This window comes from Primulina tabacum, chromosome 8 (genome assembly GCF_025594145.1).
Source record: "Primulina tabacum isolate GXHZ01 chromosome 8, ASM2559414v2, whole genome shotgun sequence".
NCBI lineage: Eukaryota > Viridiplantae > Streptophyta > Magnoliopsida > Lamiales > Gesneriaceae > Primulina > Primulina tabacum.
The window spans coordinates 11963546-11987874 of NC_134557.1; the positions used below are offsets into that span (position 1 = coordinate 11963546).

The window sequence follows — 24329 nt, forward strand, 5'->3', positions numbered from 1 at the left end:
TATATAATTATAATAATCAATAAAATAACACTAAAATAAATTTTTGCAGTCACATTGAATTTAACAATAGTAATTGGATTTAGAATAAATTCAGCTTAAGAGTAAAATTGATTTGTTAGCTAATATGCATCAATCAATGATTTACAATAGTTTATCTATAAATTTTACAATTTTTCAATAATTTGTGTACCAAAATAATTTATAATTTATGTACCAAAATGATTTTTACTCTTAATTAAGTATACACCAAATTCAAAATATCTATTTAAAAACAAATTCAAATCAACTATTTTAAACATATTCACTAATTTTCCTATTTTCTGGGACAATCAATATTTCATTTCAAAATATTATAATACCCAAATATTAATATAATATAAAAATAAAAAAAGAAAGAGAGAAAGAAAAGAGGCTAAAACCCATAACGAGAAACCCTTCTCCCATTCGCAAGTGTTCGTGTCCCTGCCACTACTTGCTATAACTCAACTTCCTTTCCCGATTCCTGCGAATACAGGAACCAGCAGATGCTCCCTTCCCAGGGCCTTCGCCGCGCTGCCGCCGCCCGCCGGTCCCTCTTGTCCTTGTTCCTTCACGATTCTCCTTCCTCTGTACACCTCTTCTGACAATTTCTTTGTAAAGCTGTTTACTTTTTGCTTTATATTCGCGGGGCGTTATATTATTTATGTGATTGATTTGCAGTTTTTCGATTCGTTATTAAAAGGGGATTGCAGGAGCTTCAGCACCATTCTGTTTAATCAATACTTTAATTCCAGTTTTGGAAATGGTACTTGAATTCTTGCTGAAGTGTTCATTTTTATTGCTTCATGATGCTACCTTTGTTTGGTTTCTGGATGAATTACGTGTTCCAACTCGTTTTTTAATTTATGATGCAGGCAGTGATGAGAAGAAGTACTGGTTGAAGTTGGGATTATCCGGTAATATTTTCGGCTCTCCAAGGTCAATTCATTCCACTGGTAATCACTTACCTATCATTATTAATTTTTTTTATATCCGCTGCAGGTTTGTTGTGATTTCTGTTATATTTGGATTTGATTGTTGACATGGAGATGTCATACGCATGTTAAAGAATAAGTTATTTTGTTGGTCTCCCTTTCTTGAACCTGTTCTTTTTGGAGAAGTGGGTTCCTAATATGGAATATGAGAAGTTGTCACAAGCTTGAATTGTGTATATGCATTCCCCGTTGTATAGAGTTAATATTGTTTTGGCTGGTAATTTCAGGGCCTTTACTGTCAATATCTGACTGCAATTTTGAGTATGACTTAGTATTAAACTTTGAAATATATTTTTGATTTAAAAAATTAATTTTAGAGGCATCTTGAACCATGAATGCTAGGTCATTTCCCATAAGATCTTTCCATAAGCTTGAGCTTTTGGAAAAAAAAAGTGATTGTAAGTAAATTTATTCGATAAAAAATATTTCTAATTTGTATATTATGATGAATATGTGTAAGTGTATTTTGCACTCGTTGATGTCTATAATATAGACCTAGAAAGAGATATAATTCATAATAATTGATATGTGATAGGGATGAGAGTGAATTGGTTGGTTATTTTGCTGTTATAGTAGCTTATCAATTTTAATTTGTTCACACTTTTTTCTTTTTTTTTTCTTTTTGTTATATTTTCCTTGAATAGCACAACTGTCAAGAGATTTTTATGACGTACTCCATGTCAGTAAAAATGCAACGGCATCAGAAATTAAGAAAGCTTATTATGCGGTATGTTTGCCTCTTCGCTTTTGTCAGAGCTTCAGAGGGAGATGACTTGGGGGGGTTTCCGATAGTTTTCATCTTCTTAGTAATTTCTATGGTTTCATAGCTTGCAAAGAAGTTACATCCAGATACAAACAAAGATGATCCAGAAGCTGAAAAGAAATTTCAAGAAGTTCAGAAGGCATATGAGGTACATTTCGAAAACCTTCGGTTCCTCGAGTAAACTCCTGGGCACCTACATAATAGGTACTATTTTATTTTGTTTGATCATGATCATGTTGTGTGGTACTATTTTGTAGGTTTTGAAAGATGAAGAAAAACGCCAACAATACGATCAGGTCTCAATTATATCTTTGCATATATTGTGCATATAACTTTACTTATTCTCAATTGTGTTTCCTGCTGCCAACTTCTGAGATAGTGATTAAATGCATAATCTGGGCTGAAGGGGCTATTGGTTCATATTTATCTAATGAACAGCAATATGTCCTCAAAAACTTTAATGTTTGTTTTTGCTACTGGGTCGAAAATTTTCCCATTTAACAGATTGGTCATGAAGCTTTTGAACGAGATAGTAACGGTGAAGGTCCCGGATTTGATCCATTTGGAGGAGCTGGCTTCAATCCTTTCCAGGACATATTTAAAAATGCCGATGTGAGTGTTTGATCAGAAGACAATTTCTTTTACTATTGTTCACCACAGTTTTTGGCTCTCAGTTTTCTTCAAAGTTCAAACTACCTGATGGATGGTATGTTGAGATTTTGTAATTGATTAAATAGCGTGATGAATATCTTTCTAATGATAAATACAAAGGATTAATCAAATAAAAGCAATCACATGCTCTTTAAAGGCTTTAAATGTTAGTTGATGAGATCATGCAATAATCTTGGAGAGGCAGCATTACAACGGTGGTTTAGAAATTGCAGGAGGTTGTAATGACTGAGGCGTATAGAAGAAGAGTTATGTTATTCCACTCGAGACTAGTTTTTTAGTTTGGGAGTTCTGGGGGAGTAAAGCATTTTGGGTTGCATTGTTAACTGATGAAGTCGAAATAATAGGATTATTATCTAGTAGTTAGGTTAGATAGAAGTTTATCTATAATTTGTATTTAAAATTTATTAGATTAGCTTTTGATAAGGTAGAATCTTTTCATAAACGTGTTGTAAACTTTATGCTGATTAATTCAATAAGAAAGGAACGAATTCCTCATTTCTTTCTCTTCCAGAGGCACATGGTATTAGAGAGCTATTAATCTATGTCCAAATACGGCATGGCTACTCCATCCAAATCCTCAAAATCCGACGACCAGCCTTTTCCCATCGCACCAATGATCATAGACCATTCACCTATCCCAATCACTTGCCACAAACTCAACAGTCAAAACTTCCTTCAATGGTCACAATCCATCAAAATGTTCATCTATGGTAAAGAAAAGGACGATGTCATCTGTGGCACATCATCACGTCCAAAAACCACCGATCCAAAGTTCAAAACTTGGAATTCGGAAAATAGCATGGTCATGCATGGCTTATCAACACCATGAAACCAGAAGTTGGCGAGAATTTCCTTCTATATTCTATCGCAAAAGATATTTGGGAAGCAGCCCGCGACACCTACTCCTCGAAGGAAAACATGTATGAAATTTGCGATTGAAAGCATACTTCAGAACCTTCTCTAGGGGGAGTCCACAGTCAGTGTGTAATTCACTACACTTACACGACACTGGCAAGAATTGGGCCTATTCGAGGTTCATGAATGGAATGTCCAGACAACAACCGTCCCTATATTGAAATTGTTGAACAAAAGCGCATCTTCAAATTTTTATCGGGCCTCAACAACACACTGGATGAAGTACAAGGTCCCATATTGGGCACAAAATCATTGTCGAGTCAGCACACGTTTTTTTCAGAAGCCTGCCATGAAGAGAACCGTAGGAGAGTGATGTTGGGTCCTTCATCTGCTATTTTCGCCACTGATGGATTGGCTTTCGCTACTCATACATCAACAAACACTGATCCCTGCATGCTGAACAATTTTCAGCCAACAGCCTTCAATGGAAAACTGAAAATGGTCGTCCATGGTGCGAAAAGTGCAAAAAGCCTAATCACACACTTGACCTTATTGGATAATCCATGGAAAGCCTGCAGATTGGAAACCAGCCCGTGAAAGGAGAGCCAACGCTGCTGTGACAGTACATCACTCTACAGACAAGCAACGTTTTACCAAAGAGCAACTTGAGATCCTTCAAAAACTGTTTGTACAAACCATCCCGTCCTCCAATCCTTCACTTATAACTTCTGTTAATGTGGCATATCAAGGTACTATCCCTCACGCTTTGCTTTCACATGTGAAATCTACCTCGTGGATTGTTTACTCGGGTGCCTCGGACCACGACTGAAACTTGAATATATTTTGATAATTCACACCATGTACTAATTCTCATGCTGTCAGAATTGCTAATGGATCTTGCTCCAGGGTAGCCGGTTATGGAACGATATGCGACTAGAAATTTGCTTACAATCTGTTTTAGTCGTACCTGGCCTTAGTTGTAACCTTTTGTTTGCAAGTAAACTCACAAATGACCTCAATTGCTCGGCTAAATTCCTTGCTGGTTCATGTGTTTTCGTGGATTCAGCATCGGGCAAGACGATTGGCAGTGCTGAATTGTGTGCACAGCTCCTTCAGGGCCATATCTCCTGAAAGTGGATGTTCCCAAGAGAAGCCTGACAACAAGTTCAACCGGTCCTTTATCCTATTTTGTCTCAACCTTGAATTCTAATAGAGATAGTGAAATTTTGTTATGGCACTATCGATATGGACACCCAAATTTTCTGTATCTTGCAAGATTATTTCTTCAGTTATTCAATAATAAAAGTTCAGCTCCTATATATTGTGATATTTTCCAATTGTCAAAACACACTCGTACCATTTTCTCACCACATCGTTAAAAGCCATCTGCAATTTTTCCCTCATACATAGTGATATCTGCGGACCCTCTGACGTCAAAAATATCAATGGAACTGGTTTCTACTATTTGTTGTTGATCATACACGTCTGTCTTGGGTTTTCCTTATGAAAGACTGAACAAAAACTTCACAGATATTCAAACAATTCCACACCATGATACAAACTCAATTTTCCAGCAAGATTCAAGTTTTAATAACGGACCGAGCACGTGATTACTTCAACTCAATCTTGGGGGTTTACTTGCAAATTTGGGTATTGTGCACCAAAGCTCATGTGTTTGATACTCGGCAGAATGGGGTTTCTCAAAGGAAAAATCGACACTTACTTGAGGTTGCCCGATCTTTAATGTTCACGTCAAATGTCCCAAAGTCTTGTTGGGATGATGCTATTATTACAACTACGTATCTCATCAATAGGACACCTTCTCGTATCCTTAACTACAAACCTTCCAATCGAGGCTTTTCTTGAGTTTTTCCCTAACACACACCTTCACAATATCCCACTCAAAATCTTTGGATGTTCATCTTTTGTTCATATCCACTCACAGTCTCACACAACCGGCAAACTTGAACCAAGAGCTGTTAACTGCATCTTCCTTGGTTACTCTCCCAACCAAAAGGATACAAATTATTCTACTCTCACAAAATGTCTATATACGTCGATGGATGTCACATTTTTTGAAGATGAGCCATTCTACCCCCCACTTCTTCACATCATGGGGAGACTACCGGTATTGAAGCTCCGACTTTGGACATTTCCTGTCATACTCAGACCCCATCAACCCAGCCGTAACCCCTTCAGATCCAGCATACCACATACGGATTACTCGGACCCAAGCCCATATATCAGCAGGTACCCACTACATCCGAGCAGGCCTTTCCAAGTGATTTCTCGAAAGGAACAACCACAACTGAGGAGCATACACGATCCTTTGCAAATCAACACGTCCGAGAATGCTCTCCACTGCCAGATTCAGGTAAAACTTGTCAAGGTGCAGCTGATATTGAAGTTAATTCTCCTGTCATTGAAATGAGTGATACTGATGATAGACCCATTGCAGTAAGAAAATGAATAAGAACATGTGCAGAACATCCCATATGTAAGTACGTGTCACTTAATCGTTTCTCTGCTACATATCATGTTTTTGTTTCAAAATTCGACCAGGTACAAGTGTCATCAATTATTGAAGAAGCATTATGTGAGCCAAATTGGAAATCTAAAGTCATTGATGAAATAAAAGCACTTGAAAAGAACAATACATGGCTGATTACTGATATCCCACTAGGAAAAAAACGGTTGGATGGATGCAAGTGGATTTTCATGATCAAACATAAGTCAAGGCGGAAGAATTGAAAGACTTGAAGCATGAGTGGTAGCCAAATGGTACACGCAGTCATATGACATTGATTATCAAGAGACCTTCACTCCAGTGACCAGACTAACACAGTACGGGTCCTCTTATCAATTGCTGCAAATCTAGACTGTCTTTTATATCAACTCGATGTCAAAAATGCATTTTTCAATGGAGATCTTGAGGAAGCACATATGGAGATCCCTACCGGGTTTTGAATCTGAAGTAACGACGAAGGTGTGCAAACTGAAGAAGTCACCTTATGGGGTCAAACAATTTCCTAGAGCCTGGTTCTACCGATTCACCAATGTCTTGAAGTGAGATGGTTACACACAATGTCAATATGTTCAGATGTTATTTGTGAAACACTTTGAATTGGTATAGGTTACGGTTTTCATACTCTACGTGGATGATATTCTCATTACATGAAATCATAAAGAAGAAATGGCTCATGTGAAATCTATATTTTCGAAGGAATTTGAAATAAAAGACCTCGGGCACCTTTGGTGTTTTTTTGGGAATGGAGGTGGCAAGATTATCTCTTGGTATCTCAATTTCGTAACGAAAATATGTCTTAGACCTCCTGAAGGAAAACGATATGTTAAGGTGTAAGCCAGCGGATACGCCTATGGATCCAAATATCTTGATCGAAGTGAAAAAGGATAGCCCATCAGTTGACAAAAGGAGATACCAAAGACTAGTTGGAAAGCTTATATATCTATCTCACACACGACCAGATATCGGATTTGTTTGAGTGTCGTTAGTCAGTTCATGAATTACCCAACTGAAGACCACATGGAAACACCAACCACATGTGTCAAAATCTACAGTGATGCTGATCGGGCCGGATCACCAATAGATAGGCGCTCCACTTCCGTGTATTGTACATTCTTGTGGGGAAACTTCGTAATTTGTGAGAGCAAGAAGCAACCGGTGGTTGCTATCAACAGTCCTGAAGCTGAATTTTGAGCTTTGTCTCATGGAATTTGTGAGGGTATGTGGCTCAAGAAATTACTCGATGAACTAAAGATGCAAGATTGTGGACCAGTGGAACTTATGTGTAATAATCAGGCTGCCATTAGTATATCCAAAATCCAGTTCACAGTGATCGTACCAGACACGTTGAGGTGGATAGAACTGGTGTTCTGGATTTAGTGGTATTTGCGTGGAAAGAGCTGTAGATGAGTTACACATGGACATGCATTACATATGCGAGAAACGACTTTGGCCTTCGATTTTACTGTCCTTGACATGTTTGTACTGGCCAAGTTGCAGTATTGCACCATAAACCTTGATATATTTTTCATCTCAATTGTTGCTACTTTCCACTCAAGCTTCAAAGTTCTAATTGATGTGTGTTTTGGCATATTTTGTTGCAATTTCAGATTTTCAACATCTTCAATAGGGACATGGGTGGCGAGGATGTCAAGGTTACTATCTTTTGTTCAATTGTCTATAAATTTAATGTTTACTTTTTTAATATAATGTAAATATGATAAATTTTGCTCATTGAATGCAGGTTTCGTTGGAACTATCCTTTATGGAAGCTGTCCAGGGATGCACAAAAACTCTATCAATTCTAACTGATACAGCTTGTGATACTTGTGGTATTGGCTTATACATTTCCTGTAAACTATCACTATCAAAACTTATGAAGTCCATACATTATGTTCTGCGTTGGTTTATTAGCTTTGAATCCTTTGAGTTAGGCAAGTTATAATATACGTGGTATGATTGGTCTATTAATGCTCAAGTGATTCATCCAACTTGTCATACCGTTGTTCTCCATCATTTTCCTTGATTTTGTTAGGTGGAACTGGTGTCCCTCCGGGTACCAGGCCTGAAACTTGTAGACGTTGTAGAGGCTCGGGCATGGTGAGTATCTTTAGCATCACCACCTTGTGTTATTGGTGAGTATTAATATCTTTCTTTGTGTACCCAGATAATATCACAGAATGGTCCTTTCACACTTCAGTCTACTTGTCCAAATTGTGGAGGTGCTGGGAAAATCGTGTCGGTATGACATTTTATGTCCTAATAAGATATTTTTGTTATTCCTTTCTCATCAACTTGATTTTTTCAGTTATGTCGTGCTATATTCCTTGTCCCTGTGGATACTTTAGTCTGTCTTGGTTAAGCTTTTCATTCAATCGGACAATTTATCTGAGAAGTGAGCAAAATGGCCTGGGAGGCAGTGGATAGCTGTTGACATTGCTTGTTCTGATCTTTACCCTGATTTAATGGCAATGATGGTCCTCTTGGGCAGCTAATGAAATATATATGTGTCTCTATGTACTATTATTGGTTTTATTTTTCCTTTTTATTCTTCATGTTGAAATCAGGTGTATGGTAGTTTCCTACTGCATGAGTGAAGGTGTAGGAACGAAAAAGTGGTAGAACTTGGTGGCATCATCGTAAGTTCAGCAATGACGTGAAAATATGACTATATATTCATTGCTATTATTGCATGGTTAGGATTCCCTAATAATTTTCATGTAACTTTGTGCTGGGATCTCTTCAAATATTTGAAATAGTTTTACTGAATATATTAACCGTTGGGCTGATTTCTTCGTCTTCCTGTTGGGAGAAATCGTTGGCATTTCATTCGCTGTGCTCTAGGTTTACCATACGAATCCTTGGAAGTGTATTTAAGTAGGGTTATATGTTTTCGTCAGTAAAAAAATTTAGGTTATAGCATACAAAAGTGGAACTGTTTTGGCTCGACAAAAATATCACGTCAATACAATTACTTGAGAATGTCCAACTTTGTCTCCAACGGAGAATGAGAAAAGATATTTACTTGTCTACTCTGCCAAACAATTTGTTTCTTGAAGTTGTGCGTATGCAACCATAATAAACTGATAATCTGCTTTTAACATTTGTTTTTCCATATGTTTTTTATGGTCTAGTGATAATAAAAATGTATTGGTGAATTAAATAAAATAATACTGACTATTGATTCCAATTTTCTATTGGCGACAGAGCTTCTGCAAATCTTGCAAGGGTAAGCGAGTGTTGAGAGGTCCGAAAGCAGTGACAATGAATGTCATGGCAGGTGAGTTCATAGAAAGGTTAATCAATTGTGTGCTTGATGGATTTTATTCATCTTGATTTTAGTCTTGTGTTAAGCAACTGCCTTTTGCAGCTTTTGGCCCTCTCATCACTGTATCAATCTCAAGGCCAAATTAGAGTTGACTGAAATGATGTTTCATGTTTTCTCTTCCTGTTAAATAAATCCAACTTTCTCAACTGTTCTGTAATCATATGCACCATAATGACGATGGCAAAATTGTTGAATGTTTGAAACTTTATTTTTAGCTGAGGTTTTAGGGACATTTCCGAATGCTTTGTTACTGCCCCGTTTCTGCATAATTCTGGGACAAACGTGGTGTTATGACAACATGAAACGTGATTTTTCAAATTATATAATTTTGCATGGATGCGTATTTATTTTTCAAAGTTGTATCAGCAAGATTTTTCTTGTCTTGGTTTAAATTATTCAATATGCAGGGATGGATAATAATGAAACTATTAAGGTCCCCAGGAGTGGAGGAGCAGATCCAGATGGGGGTCAACCTGGTGACCTTTATGTTACGATCAAGGTTACTTGATTAGCTCAATTACAGGCGCACGAGTTTCTATTTCTGGGCATATTATCGTTTGAATGCGGTCATAGTGACATGCTCAAAATCATTATGGATGTATTTTATTTTATTTTTCTAATTTTATAGGTCAGAGAAGATCCAGTGTTCCGTAGAGAAGGGGCTGACATCCATGTTGATGCAGTTTTAAGTATCACTCAGGTAATCCCTAATGAAATACACTTTTGTTGAACCTTTTCTAGAGTAACAAAACTTTGTAATTTGTAAATGAGTTGGTTTGTGGCCGTTGATTTTATTTTTGGTGATAGTGACTTTATATTGGTATAATATACTATGCTGAACGTTCAAGTTTTATACTTCTAAAATAATGGAAGTTGATGCTTGTACTGCTGTCTCTTCTGTATTATCAGATCCAGTTATTTTATAGCTATGCTTCTTTACATGACTAAGTTAATCAGTAACTCTATACTTTTACAGGCAATTTTGGGAGGATCTATCCAGGTGCCCACCCTGACTGGGGATGTTGTTGTTAAGGTCTGTCTGAGGTTGTTTTGGGATTTATTTATTCTTACAACACCCACACTTCTGAATTTATTTGGACTTTATCACTTTGCAAGTGAAAGTTTGCTATTGCTTTTTAACTATTTGTTTCTTTTTTAAAAAAATTTAATTTTTGTGATGGAGAGGGCTGGTATGGGGTTTTGTGTGGTTGTTGTCTTGAAAGGTGTTTTTTCTGGTACAGAATGCTGGCACCACTGTCAGCCTTTCAATTTGTTTCCTCCCGGTAAAATTCATTTATTTATTTATTTCTGGTTTGTAGGTACGACCCGGTACTCAACCTGGCCAAAAGGTTGTCTTGAGGAAAAAAGGTGTGAGTTTTGGTGGATTTAAAATCCTCTTGTTCATTCGCTAATCATTGAGAGGTCATAAATCTTGAAAGTCATTTAGGTATTCTGACGCAAAAAAAAAAAACATCAATGTGGATATGTGTCCCGCGTGTCTTGCGATATATTGTTTGGAATATGTTAAAGAATGTCTTTTTTTTGATTAAATGTGTTCAGTTCATTAACAAGTATAGGAATGTATTGGAGGATAAGAGACATACAAGGTACAAATGGTTGACTTATCCCCTAATATGGAACTAAATAGGGTTTCTTTGAGGTGTATGTCTAGTTGTGCCTGTTGTAAGTTTACTTTAGTATTTGGTGAGCTAGCTTATATTTCATCAGTATCTCATTATTGTCTTCCTTGAGAAGAACGCACGTGAAAACCGATATTAATGTGCTGCTGATATGTTAATGTCAAGTCTCGCGAGGAACTGCAGTGGAGAAACAGTATGCTTTGCATGCAATTCCTTTTTCAGAAGTTTTGATTACACTTATTACTTGCTAAGATGCAGCATAAACTTTTTCAGTGAACGTGAATGGTAGTAGTCATTGTTTTCCTTTGCTGGAATTAGTATATATCAAATTTTCCCTTGCTTGTAAGTGCCAATGGTTTTTGGGATTTGTTTAGCATAGATCTGAACGAAACTTCTCTCTCAAATTTTTAGATGCTCGTATATTTTTCGTACACCAGTAAAATTAATTATTCTCTATGTCATGCAGGGATCAAAGTCAGAAACTCGTATTCATTTGGGGACCAGTATGTTCACTTCAACGTGAGCATTCCAACGTAAGTACCTTGAACCCTTTCTTCCTAGTATCCTGGCATAAATAGTTTCCTGATTAGTTTCATGGTGTAACGGCGGTGGTGAACATAAAAAACCTATTTCTACGATAATTTTCCATTTCTAAAACAGCAAACCCCTCTACTTCTAATATAATTAAGGCTTGTCCTTTTAGCCCTTGTCTTAAACTCGTACCTAGTAAGAATAGCAAATTTAAAAGATGACAGTGTGAGTATTACACGCTCTTCCACGAGTACATACGATAAACTTTATTTCCCAAGTCTATAATTCCAACTTACCTTATTTGTTCTATCAGAAACTTGACCCAGAGGCAGCGCCAATTAATAGAAGAGTTTGTTATAGAAGAGCAAAGAGAATATGATAAGGGAGCAGCTGCATCAGGTTGATCCCTGCGACGGTTCTATCTCAAATGCAGTATATTTGCAAAAGAAGGAAAAAATGTGTGCCGAAGTAATTTGCTTCAGTTTTGTGTTAAGAGGTTAAAAGTACCCATACATTTTTATTCCTTCCCTTTTGTTGGGCAGGATTGTAACATTCACAGACCATGTTTCTATGCATTATATATTTTGGTGAATATCTAAGTCTATTAAGAGGTGTGGCTTAGTTATCAAGGGCGCCAAAGTATATTTCAGTTTATCTTTTGGATATTACCTACTCGTGTGCCTTCTCATGCATGTATAGTTGAAAGTTCTTGCACAAATTGCAATAGTGGCAATGAGCAGATGAAAGAAACTATTAAACCAAAAGTAATTGAAACAATAATCAAGCTTACTGGTAGAGTTACTGCATCACCAGTATAGACTTGAATTTGAGGCATTAACCACCCGCTAATTGGATATTTTTGGGGACTCAAAGCCAACTCTATCAGCTGTCCGGCATTTACTGACTATTTCTCCACTACCATAAACATGGTTTTTCATTATTTTTTTTAAAATTGGCTTCATATTTTAAATGTTTGATTTGAGATGCTAACAATCCCGCTCATTTCACCGGTGTTTTTAGAACTGATTGGACCGGAAACCGGTCATTGGTCCGGACTCGTCCAAAAACCTTTTTATCAGTCAAACCGGTCGGAGCGGCTCACAATTTTTTTATACTTTTTTATTTGATTTTTTTTAGTTTTATTTTTTGTTATATATATGATCATTTAGATATTAACTTTGTCAAAATTATTATTTTAGTTGTGTTAAATTTTATTTGATTTTTTAAACATTGAAAAATCTGTATATTTATTATATATATACACAGATGTTTAGAATTTAAAATATATTATTTATTATATTATTATTTTATATGATATAACAGTGTTCTCGGTTCGACCATAATAATATAAACATTGATTTCACATTTATGGACACTAAATGCTACCATTTTCCATCATCCGGCAATAACTAACCACATCTCTGCTGATGATATTATTTTTCATGAATTTCGTTAGATTCAGACGTAACATTGTCAATCACAATCTGTACTTCATTTAATTCGATCTTTCCCAAATTTGATAGAATTCAAACTACAATTTTTTTGTCCAATTTCCCAACATTTCCCTCAAAACTATGGGGTGGCCGAAAACTTTGAGTAGAGGAGAGAAACGGGAAAAATTTTGGTGTAAAAATTATGTTATTTTATATGACCTCTATGTAATATTTATAAGATTTCTGATCAAATCAGGAATCTTACTTGAATCAGGCACTGTCATTCCTTTATTCAAAATTTGTCATGTATATATTTTCTAGTCTTGAAGATATCATGCATAATTAAATCATTATCAACTTTTGATATATATATAATATATATTATGCTTTAAATTAAATAACTTTTATTTACTTATTCAATTAATTATTATATTATCTACTCATCTAGAATATTTAGTGAGAATTTTGCACTTACTAGTAACCACTATTAATATTATTATTTAATTAATATATTCTACATTTGCTAAATAAATAATTGTGAACTAATTATAACCCCGACATGCGATTTGGCAACACCGATGTATTGAGGTTAAAAATCTCATTCATATAATGAAAATTGAAAAGTTCAAAAGACAATTTTCCACTTATCCATTTTTGGCAGCTACAAATTTTGTGAACTTCTTCACTAAATTAGCAATCAAGTTAACTTCCACATGTTCCATTACGCGAAATCAACTTATAAACTCTTTTATAAGCAATCTATTTGATTTTCATCAAAATACAGCCGTTAAATTAACTACTTGAACTTGACTATCTCAATTAGAACAGGGAATCACTTGTGTGACTCTCAATAGTTCAGAGATATAGCTAGTCGTGATATCACAATTTTATGTGATTCAGAACAACATTTGTTCATATTCGGGCTTATCCGAATTAGTCTCATTATTTTCAACAACCCCTTGATCAAGAACGTCAGAACTCAAGTCTAAATGCACCTATTCAATCATGGTAAGAGCGTCTAGTAGCATCATTCTATGATCCCCTATGTATCACTGATAGTGCCTGCAAAAATATTAAGTTATAGTTAGTGTACAATATGGTCCCTTCAACTTATATATCCTGATCGAATCTGCAACCATTTGTATATCGAGAGTTGCAAATGAATTCGATAACGATGTGATATATCTTTGAGTAATAACAGTGACATGATATGTGCAATTGAGGAAACACGTGTCCAAAATGTACATGACTTACTCTGACCACATATTCATTGCACTATTAAATCATGATCACATAGGATATCTTAATCCATAGGTGATCAAGATACATGTCTTCCGTTGCATACCAAGATCTATTGAAATTTTCCAGCCATCGACTCGGAGTGGTCTTTTATGATGTAAAGTTCATGTTAAAAAAATGTGTTTGGCATTTGGTTTATGCATTTAGAGTATTGGAATAGTGATTATTGTATTGGTTAGTTTAGTGCTCTTTTATGGGAAGGCCCATTATAGTTGTATCTTATCACTTTTTACCAAATTTTAATAAAAATTTCATTACAAAAAATACGACAATCATTTTCCAAAATATAACAACTTGTGTTTTTTTATGGAAGCACTCAAAATCATAAAACCATCGAATTAAATATTCTTTTAGAACTCTTTGTAATGAAAATATATGCATAATATGTGTATATTTATGTTATGAGTGGATTCTAAGCCAAGTTTTTATTTATACTTTTCCCAATGGTTGCAGGGGCATTTTCATGATTATTTGTGACTCATGACTAAGATTCAATCTAATCTGTCATATTTTGATCTTATTGTGTAGATCGTATTTCATTTGAAGGATTACAATAATTGGATCATATCTTTTCAAGAGATTGAATCTAATGTGTTTATTCCTAGATTAACGATCCAGATCGCACCCCATACTATATGATCAAACCGCTCAAGGCATCCCTTAATCACATACGTCGGATCTTGTTATGAGTTTTTCCCCTCTAGATCGATCTGATTTAAGGGATGCCTCTTGTTATGCACTTTTTCGCTCTAGATCGATATGATCAATCCATCCGCGATCTAACTGTCTAGATTGTGAACCATCACACTTCTTCGATTAAGTGCGTCTGATCGCGATCCAACGACTTCTCAACTACAAAAATCCCAAGCATCTCAATGGATCATAATCATTAGTCACTTTACCCAATCCTTGTGACACTTGTGCTGATTAGAACAACTGCCATGCCATTATCCTCCACGTCATTGAACCCATTAAAGCACCCATTATAAATGAGACATTTTTCCCAAACATCTGTGGGCCCATTGGTTCACATCATCAATCAAATATCTCACTCCTCAAATGTCTCACATTTTACAAATATCTCATCAACCTGGGGGTGTCAAAATGCGACACGACCCAACACGAAAAAAATCAGGTTCGGGTTGGTGTTTTTCGGGTTTAGGTCGGGTTCGGGTTAGGTGGGTTCGGGTTAGTGCCAGGTTAGATGGGTTTCGGGTTGGGTCGGGTTGGGTCGGGGGTTGACCCGAAAACTTTTTTTAAAAAAATATTACCTATATTTTTATATATTGTATGTTTGAACAAAATTTATTGTATATTTATATGATAAATTTTCATCATTTAATATATATTTTGTATATTTTTTTTTAACAATTTTTTATTTGATTTAGTAAATATACTTTAATTTTTTTCAATTAAACTTTCAAATTTAAATCGGAAATTTTGTTATTATGTGTTTAAATTAAAATATTATTATTATTTTTTATTTTTTCGAATTTTTTTCATTAATTTTTTAAAATAAATAAATAAAATTCGGGTTAGACGGGTTGAGTCGGGTTAGACGGGTTCGTGTTCGGGTTGGGGGTTTTCGGGTTGCTTCGGGTTCGGGTTGGATTCAGGTTGAAAAAAAAAATAAAAAATTGCGCGGGTTGACCCGAAACCCGATCCACCCGACCCGATTAACACCCTTACATCAACCAAATATTTATCGGTCCACTATCATTTTATCAATCTTAATTTATTTTTCATTTAAATAAAATGATTATACTTTTTAAGTTTATTTTATTTTATTTTAATTAATTTCATTTTTATTTTTCATTAATAATTTTCATTTAATATTGAATATCTGTATATATTTTGACAATTATCTAGTAAAACAATTTAATATTAATTTTTTTATAAGAAATTGAACAAAATAGCAATACGAAGTTTGACAAATTGAAAATTAAAATAACTAAGTATTTCATAATTGATAAATTAGCCCTTCACTTATCCTCTCAACATGTTTCTCAAATTTGTTCAACCAACTTGTGACAAAGATGATGATGCACCTGACTATCACATAATAAGAATTTTTTCAAAGGTATTCACCAAATTCTAGGGTTGAGCCTTGATTCACTATGAAAATATCTCGTTCGTCATGATCCAAATTCGATATTGCATGACCCTCATCCTCATCAATCACATTATGTAAAATAATGCACGTACACATGATTTCTTTATATTTATATCCATGAATTCGTGTCAATCTGGACCTCTTATAATTTCCCAACGAGCTTGGAGTACTCCAAATGTCTGCTCAACATCCATTCTTGTAGCCTTTTGTCTTCCTTAAATTTAATTCTTTTGGGATTCTTGGGACAGGAAAAAATCAATATGAAAGTGCCCATTCTGGGTATATACCATCTAATAGGTAGTATCTTTTTGTATATTGTGTACCAATAGGGGTGAGCGAGATTTCGGTTAAACCGAATTAACCGACGGTTTAACCGACCGAACCAAACCAATTCAGAAATTCAGTTCGGTTATTTCGGAAATTCGGTTTTCAAATTAAAAAAATCGTTTATATCGGTCACTTTGGTTCAGTTACGGTTTTTCAAAATTTTGAAATCGGTTAACATAATTAACCGATATAATAAATACTATTATTTAATAAATTTTTATTATTTATCAATTTTTATATATATTTAAATTTTAATTTTAAAATCAACCCAATTCTAATATAGTTCTAAACTCCTTAGGTTTCTCGTTCTCATTTCTCTATTCTTCACTCTTGACTTTAGCCGCCGCCTACCCATCTCTCGTCACCGGTCGAGACGCCGCCCGCCCATGTTATGTTATTTTATAAAAAAAACATGTATTAATTGTGTTCAAACACTTATATATTTGTGATATGTGTGATTTTATGTTTTTATGCATTTGTGTAGACTATAATGTTCAAGAAAAATTACATATATAATTAAAGTTAAATCACATTTTTTTTAAAGCTGACCGAATTAACCGATTTTAATTTGGTTCGGTTTTCATCGATTATAAAAATTAATTCAGTCGGTTCGGTTATGAATAAATTTTTCGGTTCGGTTCGGTTCGGTTCGGTTTGGTTATGGCTAATTCGGTTCGGTCTGTAATCGAACCGACCGAATGTTCACCCCTATGTACCGTTCACAATAAAATTAACCTCCAATGCTTTTCTTTTTAAGATGTCATTAAAAGATGAAATTTTTTAAGTACACTGATGTTATTATGTGACCTAATGGCACCAAAAAAGGCATGTCATATTCAAAAGTCGGCATATGCGACTGTCTTAAGCACAATTTTTGGGTAGTCACCATCTCCTCATGTGTACCGGGCCCTCCATGTGACCGAAATGTTTTTCCGAACCCAATGCATGCAATCATGGTTTCCTAATATGCCAGGGAAACCATTCCTTTGCTCATGAATTTGAAGAAAATAATCGATGTCAGTTGCATTGAGTTTTCTCAAGTACACCCCTCCATATATTTGAATCACACTTTGAAGAAAATTTGGACAAGCATTCGAGGGCAATTGTTTCACCCATACGCATGTACTCGTTTAATTTGTCGGCTAGGCCTCCATAAGCCAATTGACGTCGTCGTGCATTTTTTAAGCATCGATAAGCCTTTTTATTCTTGATGCAACTTCTCTTCATTTAAAATATCCATATGGATCATTTTCCAAAGCATTTAATGAAACATATACTTATTTAAAATACGAAAATATTATTTTTTTTTTGCTCACATTTTGAACATAGACATTTGAATAATTTGCATGCACGCAGTCCTACTGAAAATATCGTTTAAAAATAATCGTAAGTAATTACCAAATGAAACATCACAGAAAATAAGTGAGTAAAAATCCTAACATTCAACCGTGAAATAAATCAGCGCATAAAAATACTAATATCCTCTCAATATCATAAATCATAAATGTGTGGAAAAACATGAGGTCCTCGGGTTGTGTCGCTCACCAGGTTTACCTACTCAGAGTTCAGCACCTCCAGTCCCCTCAATATCGAACTCACCTGTATCACACACGCCTAGTGAGTCTAAAGACTAAACACGCATGTACCAGAAATAAAAAGTACATATACAAGGCACACAACAGTGAAAAATACCATACTAAACATACCTTTCATGAACTTTAAAAGCGTAATGTAAACGTGTCATGTGAAATCGTGACATGTCAAAACAGCTCATCGTTAATCATCATTCATCATTCATCACATCCTTTGGTGAATTCAGTTAATTAGAAGTGACTATCGTACATCATCATTTACGATGGAACCGGCGGCTGTCGCACATCAGTGACATGATTATCCATCCACTGTGCATAGGCCTCATCATCAACATTTACATATATGTATTAAGCATTTACATATACTTTCATAGCCACAACTAATTCCCATCATTCAAAAATATAATCATTTACATCACTTACAAAAAATCATGCACATATGCAATTTTCCTTAAAACCAAGCATGCAACGTAAATTTTCATAAAATCTTAAAAATCATGATCATGATGCATATACATTTAAAACATAATAAATTTGTGCTCAGGGCGCTGTCAGGACCAAAATCTCACTCCGGTGCAAAATGACCATTTTGCCCCTGAAAACCCAAAGTTACCGTTTTACCCCTGGACCTCTAAAATTTGACCCAAAGCTTACCAAACTCCTTAAAACATCCCAAAACATATTTACAAGCATTCCTAGACGTAAACTCGAGCCCATTATACAACTTAACCGATTTGTTTTAAAACTCGGACCAGGGTCCCAGTTTTAACCTGAATCGACTCGAAACCTAACCACATTTTTCCCAATTTTTTACCATACTTAGTATACATTTAAAAGGCCCTAACACCTCAAAAAATCAGACCCCTAAACTTTCGAAAATTAGGACATCCAGCTGCTGAATTTTCGTGGCTTCCTATTTCTACAAACCCTAGTGCACTACTTCCAATTTTTGCACCCTAGCTTACACCCGATTGATCTAGCCCTGACTTAGCCCTTCTTATACCGCCCTAGGACGTCCCTGAACCTACTGAACCCACGCAATCAGCCCCATGCATGCTGCCATCTGCTAAAATCCGAGAACCACCAAGAGCTCCTACCGCGGCCTACCCTACTCCACCTTGATCGATCTATCCCCCAACTCCAGCAAGGTTCGAGTCATCCTCGACCACGACTCAGACCCACCAGGGACTGGTCCAGCGATGGGAACGACACTCGCACAACAATAGCACTAGAACTTCCGATCGGGCCCCCACACAATCATCGTGGAGGGGGAGGTGTCGGCTGGTGAGTGAGGATTAGGGTTAAGGATAGGTTAGTATAATATTTAAGTAGTAATTAAGGTGAAAATGGGCCTTAATGAGATTTTAAAAGAGTTAAAAGGGTTTCAAGCCCAATAAGTAATAAAAATAGGCCCATCAAGTCCAAACATACTCCCGGAAAATAATTCGTTTTGGTAAGTTTTTGAAAATAATACTTGAACCCTCAAAAGTCTCCCGTTTTGATAAAATTTGCGTACCGCTACAAAATTGCTCTGGATGGTAAAAATATCCAACAAAGCCAATTTCTTGAAAAATACATTTAAAACACCTTATATTCATTAATAAAATTTATCATGTAATAAAAATAATTTCCTGATAAGTCCCCGGTATCCGTTTCTCGTTCGAGCGCGAAATGAATCTAGAAACCCTAATGTATGAACTTTTAAAATTTCATGAAATAAATTCTATCATGCAATAATTATGCTTAAAATGCATAAAAAAATTAATTAAACACATAATTAAATAATAATCCTAGATTGCATGAATTCAGGTTACGTGAATTAATTTCCTGGACCTTACATTTAATATGCACAAATACAACTCTTTTCTCATTCAAAATCACCATCAGAATATGTCATCGGTACACACCAACTCAATAGATAAATAATCAATGACAAGTTGAGTGTGCTCAGCAGCACGTTCTATGTTAGTTGACCTTTTTTTTTATTCACTCCCATAAGAACATTCCATTGAGTGAACTAACTATGTTGATGTTGCAATAATCACGAAGAATGCTTCACCAGAATCCGATTTTGTATGGAGATTCATTGTATGTTCATTTTTTTTTTTTTTGTGTTAGATTAACTAGGATCTTGAGACATTTCGGAACAAAATGAAGTGTTTAGCATGAGATAAGAGAATATTAGTATGTAGAATTATGAATATTTTGTCTCCTAATCATGTGCTATTTTTTCAATGACTAGCTTGAAATGTCTAATTCATATCATATAGTTTGTCATCACTAGTTCGTAACAAATAGTTTTAACGGCTAGTTCGTAACGGTTACTCATAATGAATAGTTTCTAAAGTGGATTACACAGATACGAAAATATAAGATCTGAAAATAAAAATTACAAACCCCATTTAATTTAATTAAACCAACAAAAATTACAAACCATATGTGAAATGTCCACTTCTTTTTAACTTCAATTTAATTTACACTAGTTTTTATATATATATATACCATGCATAAATAATTTATCATAAATAAACTAGCATAAATAATCAAATATATGAATTACATAATATCCAAAACCCTTCATGCGGAATAAGTAAATAAAGCAATAAAAGTCTCAAATTCAACTCAATAAATTATATTATCTTAACAGTCTATAAATAAAAGCAATAATCCATAAAATCATCAAAAACCTTTAACATATACGGAATTTCTAGGTCCTCGGGTATGCGCTGCGCCTCCCGGATGATTCGATAGTCCGCACCTCACGACTCAACATTACCATTACCTGCAACCATTCAAACCTAGTGAGTCTAATGACTCAGTATGCTCAAACTTAATATAGCAAATATGTAGATATAAACTCACATGCATAAAAATTACTTTTACTAAAAATAGATTTTTCCATGAAATCATGGAACCTTCAACATATGAAACTTTTGAAACCATGCTTACATATGAACATTTTCCATTTACATTATCATTTTTAGGTGAAGCCCGATCCTCGAAAGTGACAACATTCATTCAATTGATCAATCTATAAACCATAGTACTAGACCGTCGGGTTCAACGTCCACTTCTTCGATGATCCCACCGACTATCATAAAAATAACTTCATCGTTCACTTTTTCAGCGGATCCATTATCATTGAGATTCCCGCCCCCGTTTTCGACGGTTCACTCCTTTTTCGTTGTAAGTTCACCGTTTCCGTTTTCAACGGATCCCTTACTATTTTTTCGCCACAATCAATTCACATTCCTCAAAAATATTTTTCTTTACTTTATCGTTTCATAAAACATCATAACTTTCCATATTCTTTAAAATTCCAAAATAAATGTTTTATATGATTCATATACGTCGAGATTGCTAGAAATAGCAAATACGTTAAAACTTCTAAAAATAGCATATATCATGCATATACTTTAGAACTTTTAAAAATAATATTTAACATGATTGGATGTTTTAGGAAGTTGCAAACCGTCCTTGACTATCCTCGAACCGACCGCTCACGATTGAACGCTACACGTACCCGGACGACCTTAGACGACTCGATTTCAAAACTTTTAAAAACACCCAAAAATATCCAGTAGCTTGCTGGAATTCAATCTTAGGACCAAAATTTCAAAAACGACAAAATTCGCTTACCGGATGACTCGTTTACTACCATTTTCGCGTTTTTGGTTAAACAAATGAGCAAAATAACCTTCTGACTCGAACCAACCCAAGACCAGACATTTATTAACATCCTAAAACATAATTTAAGCTGCTTGAAGTCCCCAATCCCAAGCCAAAACCGAACATATATTTTAAAATTTTAACCTAGGCTCAATTCGCCCCTTTTTTGACACGTTCGGGCAATTTACGACTCCAAACGGACCACGACTCGAAACGACCCGAACCTGAAGCTCACGCATCAGCAGCCCACAAAACGTGTTCTCACGCTCACCTTGGCTTCCTCGCGCACCAGCTGCTATCCCAGCCCATGGCTCGAATTTTGGCTCACACCAGCCCTTCACCAGGCCTTTAAGTCACGTCCCTAGCACCTGAACTAGTCCTTAAACCAACCCCTTAGCCCAGGTAACCCCACGCTCGAATTGATGATTTCCAATTTCCGTCCATTTCCGCACTATTTTTGGGCATTAATCCTGGAAAGATTGTTAATTTTTGAATATGTATTTAATTAATATGAATTTCGACAGCTTTATCCAAAATTTCTCTATACACGTTTTGAACAAAAATGATTTTTAAAAGGTTTCAACACCTACTATTGTAGCATACTACGACCCGTTTCCAAAAAGAATCAACCTTCTGGAAATAACCAAATGTCGGATCTTTGCTTATGATTGTGTAGGCTGAGTGCATAGGAGTGAGTGCTGCTGCGTTGAAAAGTCCGGACATTGAAAAATGGCCACAAATATTCTCCATACAATGAAAAACATTTGTATATTTGGGACATTTGGAGAAATGTCTCTTCCAAATGTCTCATATTTGTGGCTCTTCATTGATCCTCGAGGATGCCATCAATGCACCCTTTACGTACGTGCATGGGCTCTGTTTGTTCGGCCAGTGCGGTGCATCTCTTTCTCAAATATAATTACATATCAAATATACAAAATGATAAATAAATGGAAGAATTGAAAGGCTTAGGCTTCGTTTGGGATTAATAAAAGGAAGGAAAAGAAATAATTTATTAAAAATAAAAAAAAATTAATCTTGTCATCTATGTAGTTATTAAAGTTGAAACATTTTTACTAACTAATTTGTGTGATGGTGAAGCTTTTTATAATTTCTACAACACTCTCTAACCATCCAACTATGTATACTGCATTATTCTTAATATATTATTTTCTCTCATAACATTTCAATTTCATAAATTAATGACTAAAATTTTAAAATTATAAAAAAAGTTATTTTATTTTCTAATTTTTCTATGAAATACATGCATCGAGTGTGTCACGATGCGCTAGTATAAGATGATATCTGACCTAATAGAGACAAATTAGTATTTTGATTTGTTTTTTAAGATCCTCAAAATACCCCTTATTCTTTTTTTAGCATGAAAAATCAAATTAATGTAAATTCTTTGAAAAAAATATTAATTAAAATCAAAACACCCCCTATTTTTTTAGCATCAAAAAATCAATCTATGTAGAACAATAAAATTAAAATAACTTATTTGACTTCAAAAAAAAAATTAAATTGATTTTTATTTTTTGATTTTTTTGACAATAATATATATATACACACATAAAGAAAATCGACTATATAAGTGCATGCTGAAATTATAATTAAATTAAAATATAAAAATGTTTGAAATTTTGTTATCGAGTCTTGACTTCAAAGACATCAAGCGGGCTTATTGTCTTGTAACATCAACAGCATCATTTTCCATGGCCAATAACGTGTTGAATAGCTATAATTTGATTAAAGTTGAAAAATAATAATTGATATATTTGAATATTGAAAAATAAGAATTGATATATTCGAAAGTTTAAAATAAAAGTTGTAAATATTGAAAATTAGTGTGTGATGATGTATTTATTTTTGGATTATTTCCAAAGAAATTCTATAAATAGGTCTCTCAATGTGTGAAGAAAATCACAATTAAGTAGATAGAAAATTTTATAAAGTGTGTAGTTCAATATATTTTGAAAGTTTGAGATTTTTACTTTTTACCGTAAATTTTTACTTTTAACACGTTATCAGCACGATACTCGAAGATTCTGTTCTTTATATTTTTCTAAGCTCCAAAACACAAGAAAAATGTAACAATATTCAAAAGTAAAAGTATTTATTTTACTGTTTATTTATTTTTATTGTATATATATTTAATATATAATATCATATTATTATATAAAAGGAGTCTATGACACCTCATTATAATAACGTGATATAATTACACTGCTTATATAATTTTATTGTGTTACTGTTTAATTATTGCATATATATATTGAATAATACCATGTTATTATATAAAAAAATCTATGACACCTCATTATAATAACGTGATGTGATTATTTCACTATTTAATGTTTTGAATAACTATAATTTCATTAAATCAAATAAATCTGAGATAAATGGTTTCTGCCAAAGTGACTCAAAGGCCAATGTTACGTTGAATGAATGATTGTTATACACTCAAAAAACGTTGTCTCAAAGATAAGAGAGTTTCTCATCAATCAATCAGTTGATGGTGAACCACTCGATCAATCAAGTTGGCCGGGTATGGACTCGGTGAAAGTCGT

At 34.6% G+C, this 24329-nt stretch overlaps 1 protein-coding gene across 1 annotated transcript; it reads left to right on the forward strand.

The window, feature by feature from the left end:
• The first annotated feature begins 408 nt into the window (after positions 1-408).
• LOC142553757 (chaperone protein dnaJ GFA2, mitochondrial-like) lies at positions 409-11951 on the forward strand. Its single transcript, XM_075664238.1, has 18 exons — positions 409-608; positions 700-784; positions 894-974; positions 1658-1740; positions 1841-1924; positions 2034-2072; positions 2281-2388; positions 7438-7482; positions 7572-7659; positions 7863-7927; positions 7995-8069; positions 9035-9107; positions 9563-9654; positions 9784-9855; positions 10132-10188; positions 10475-10523; positions 11262-11328; positions 11640-11951. The coding sequence occupies exons 1-18, from the start codon at positions 525-527 to the stop codon at positions 11728-11730; spliced, it is 1338 nt and encodes a 445-aa protein (XP_075520353.1). The 5' UTR covers positions 409-524; the 3' UTR covers positions 11731-11951.
• Positions 11952-24329: the final 12378 nt, after the last annotated feature.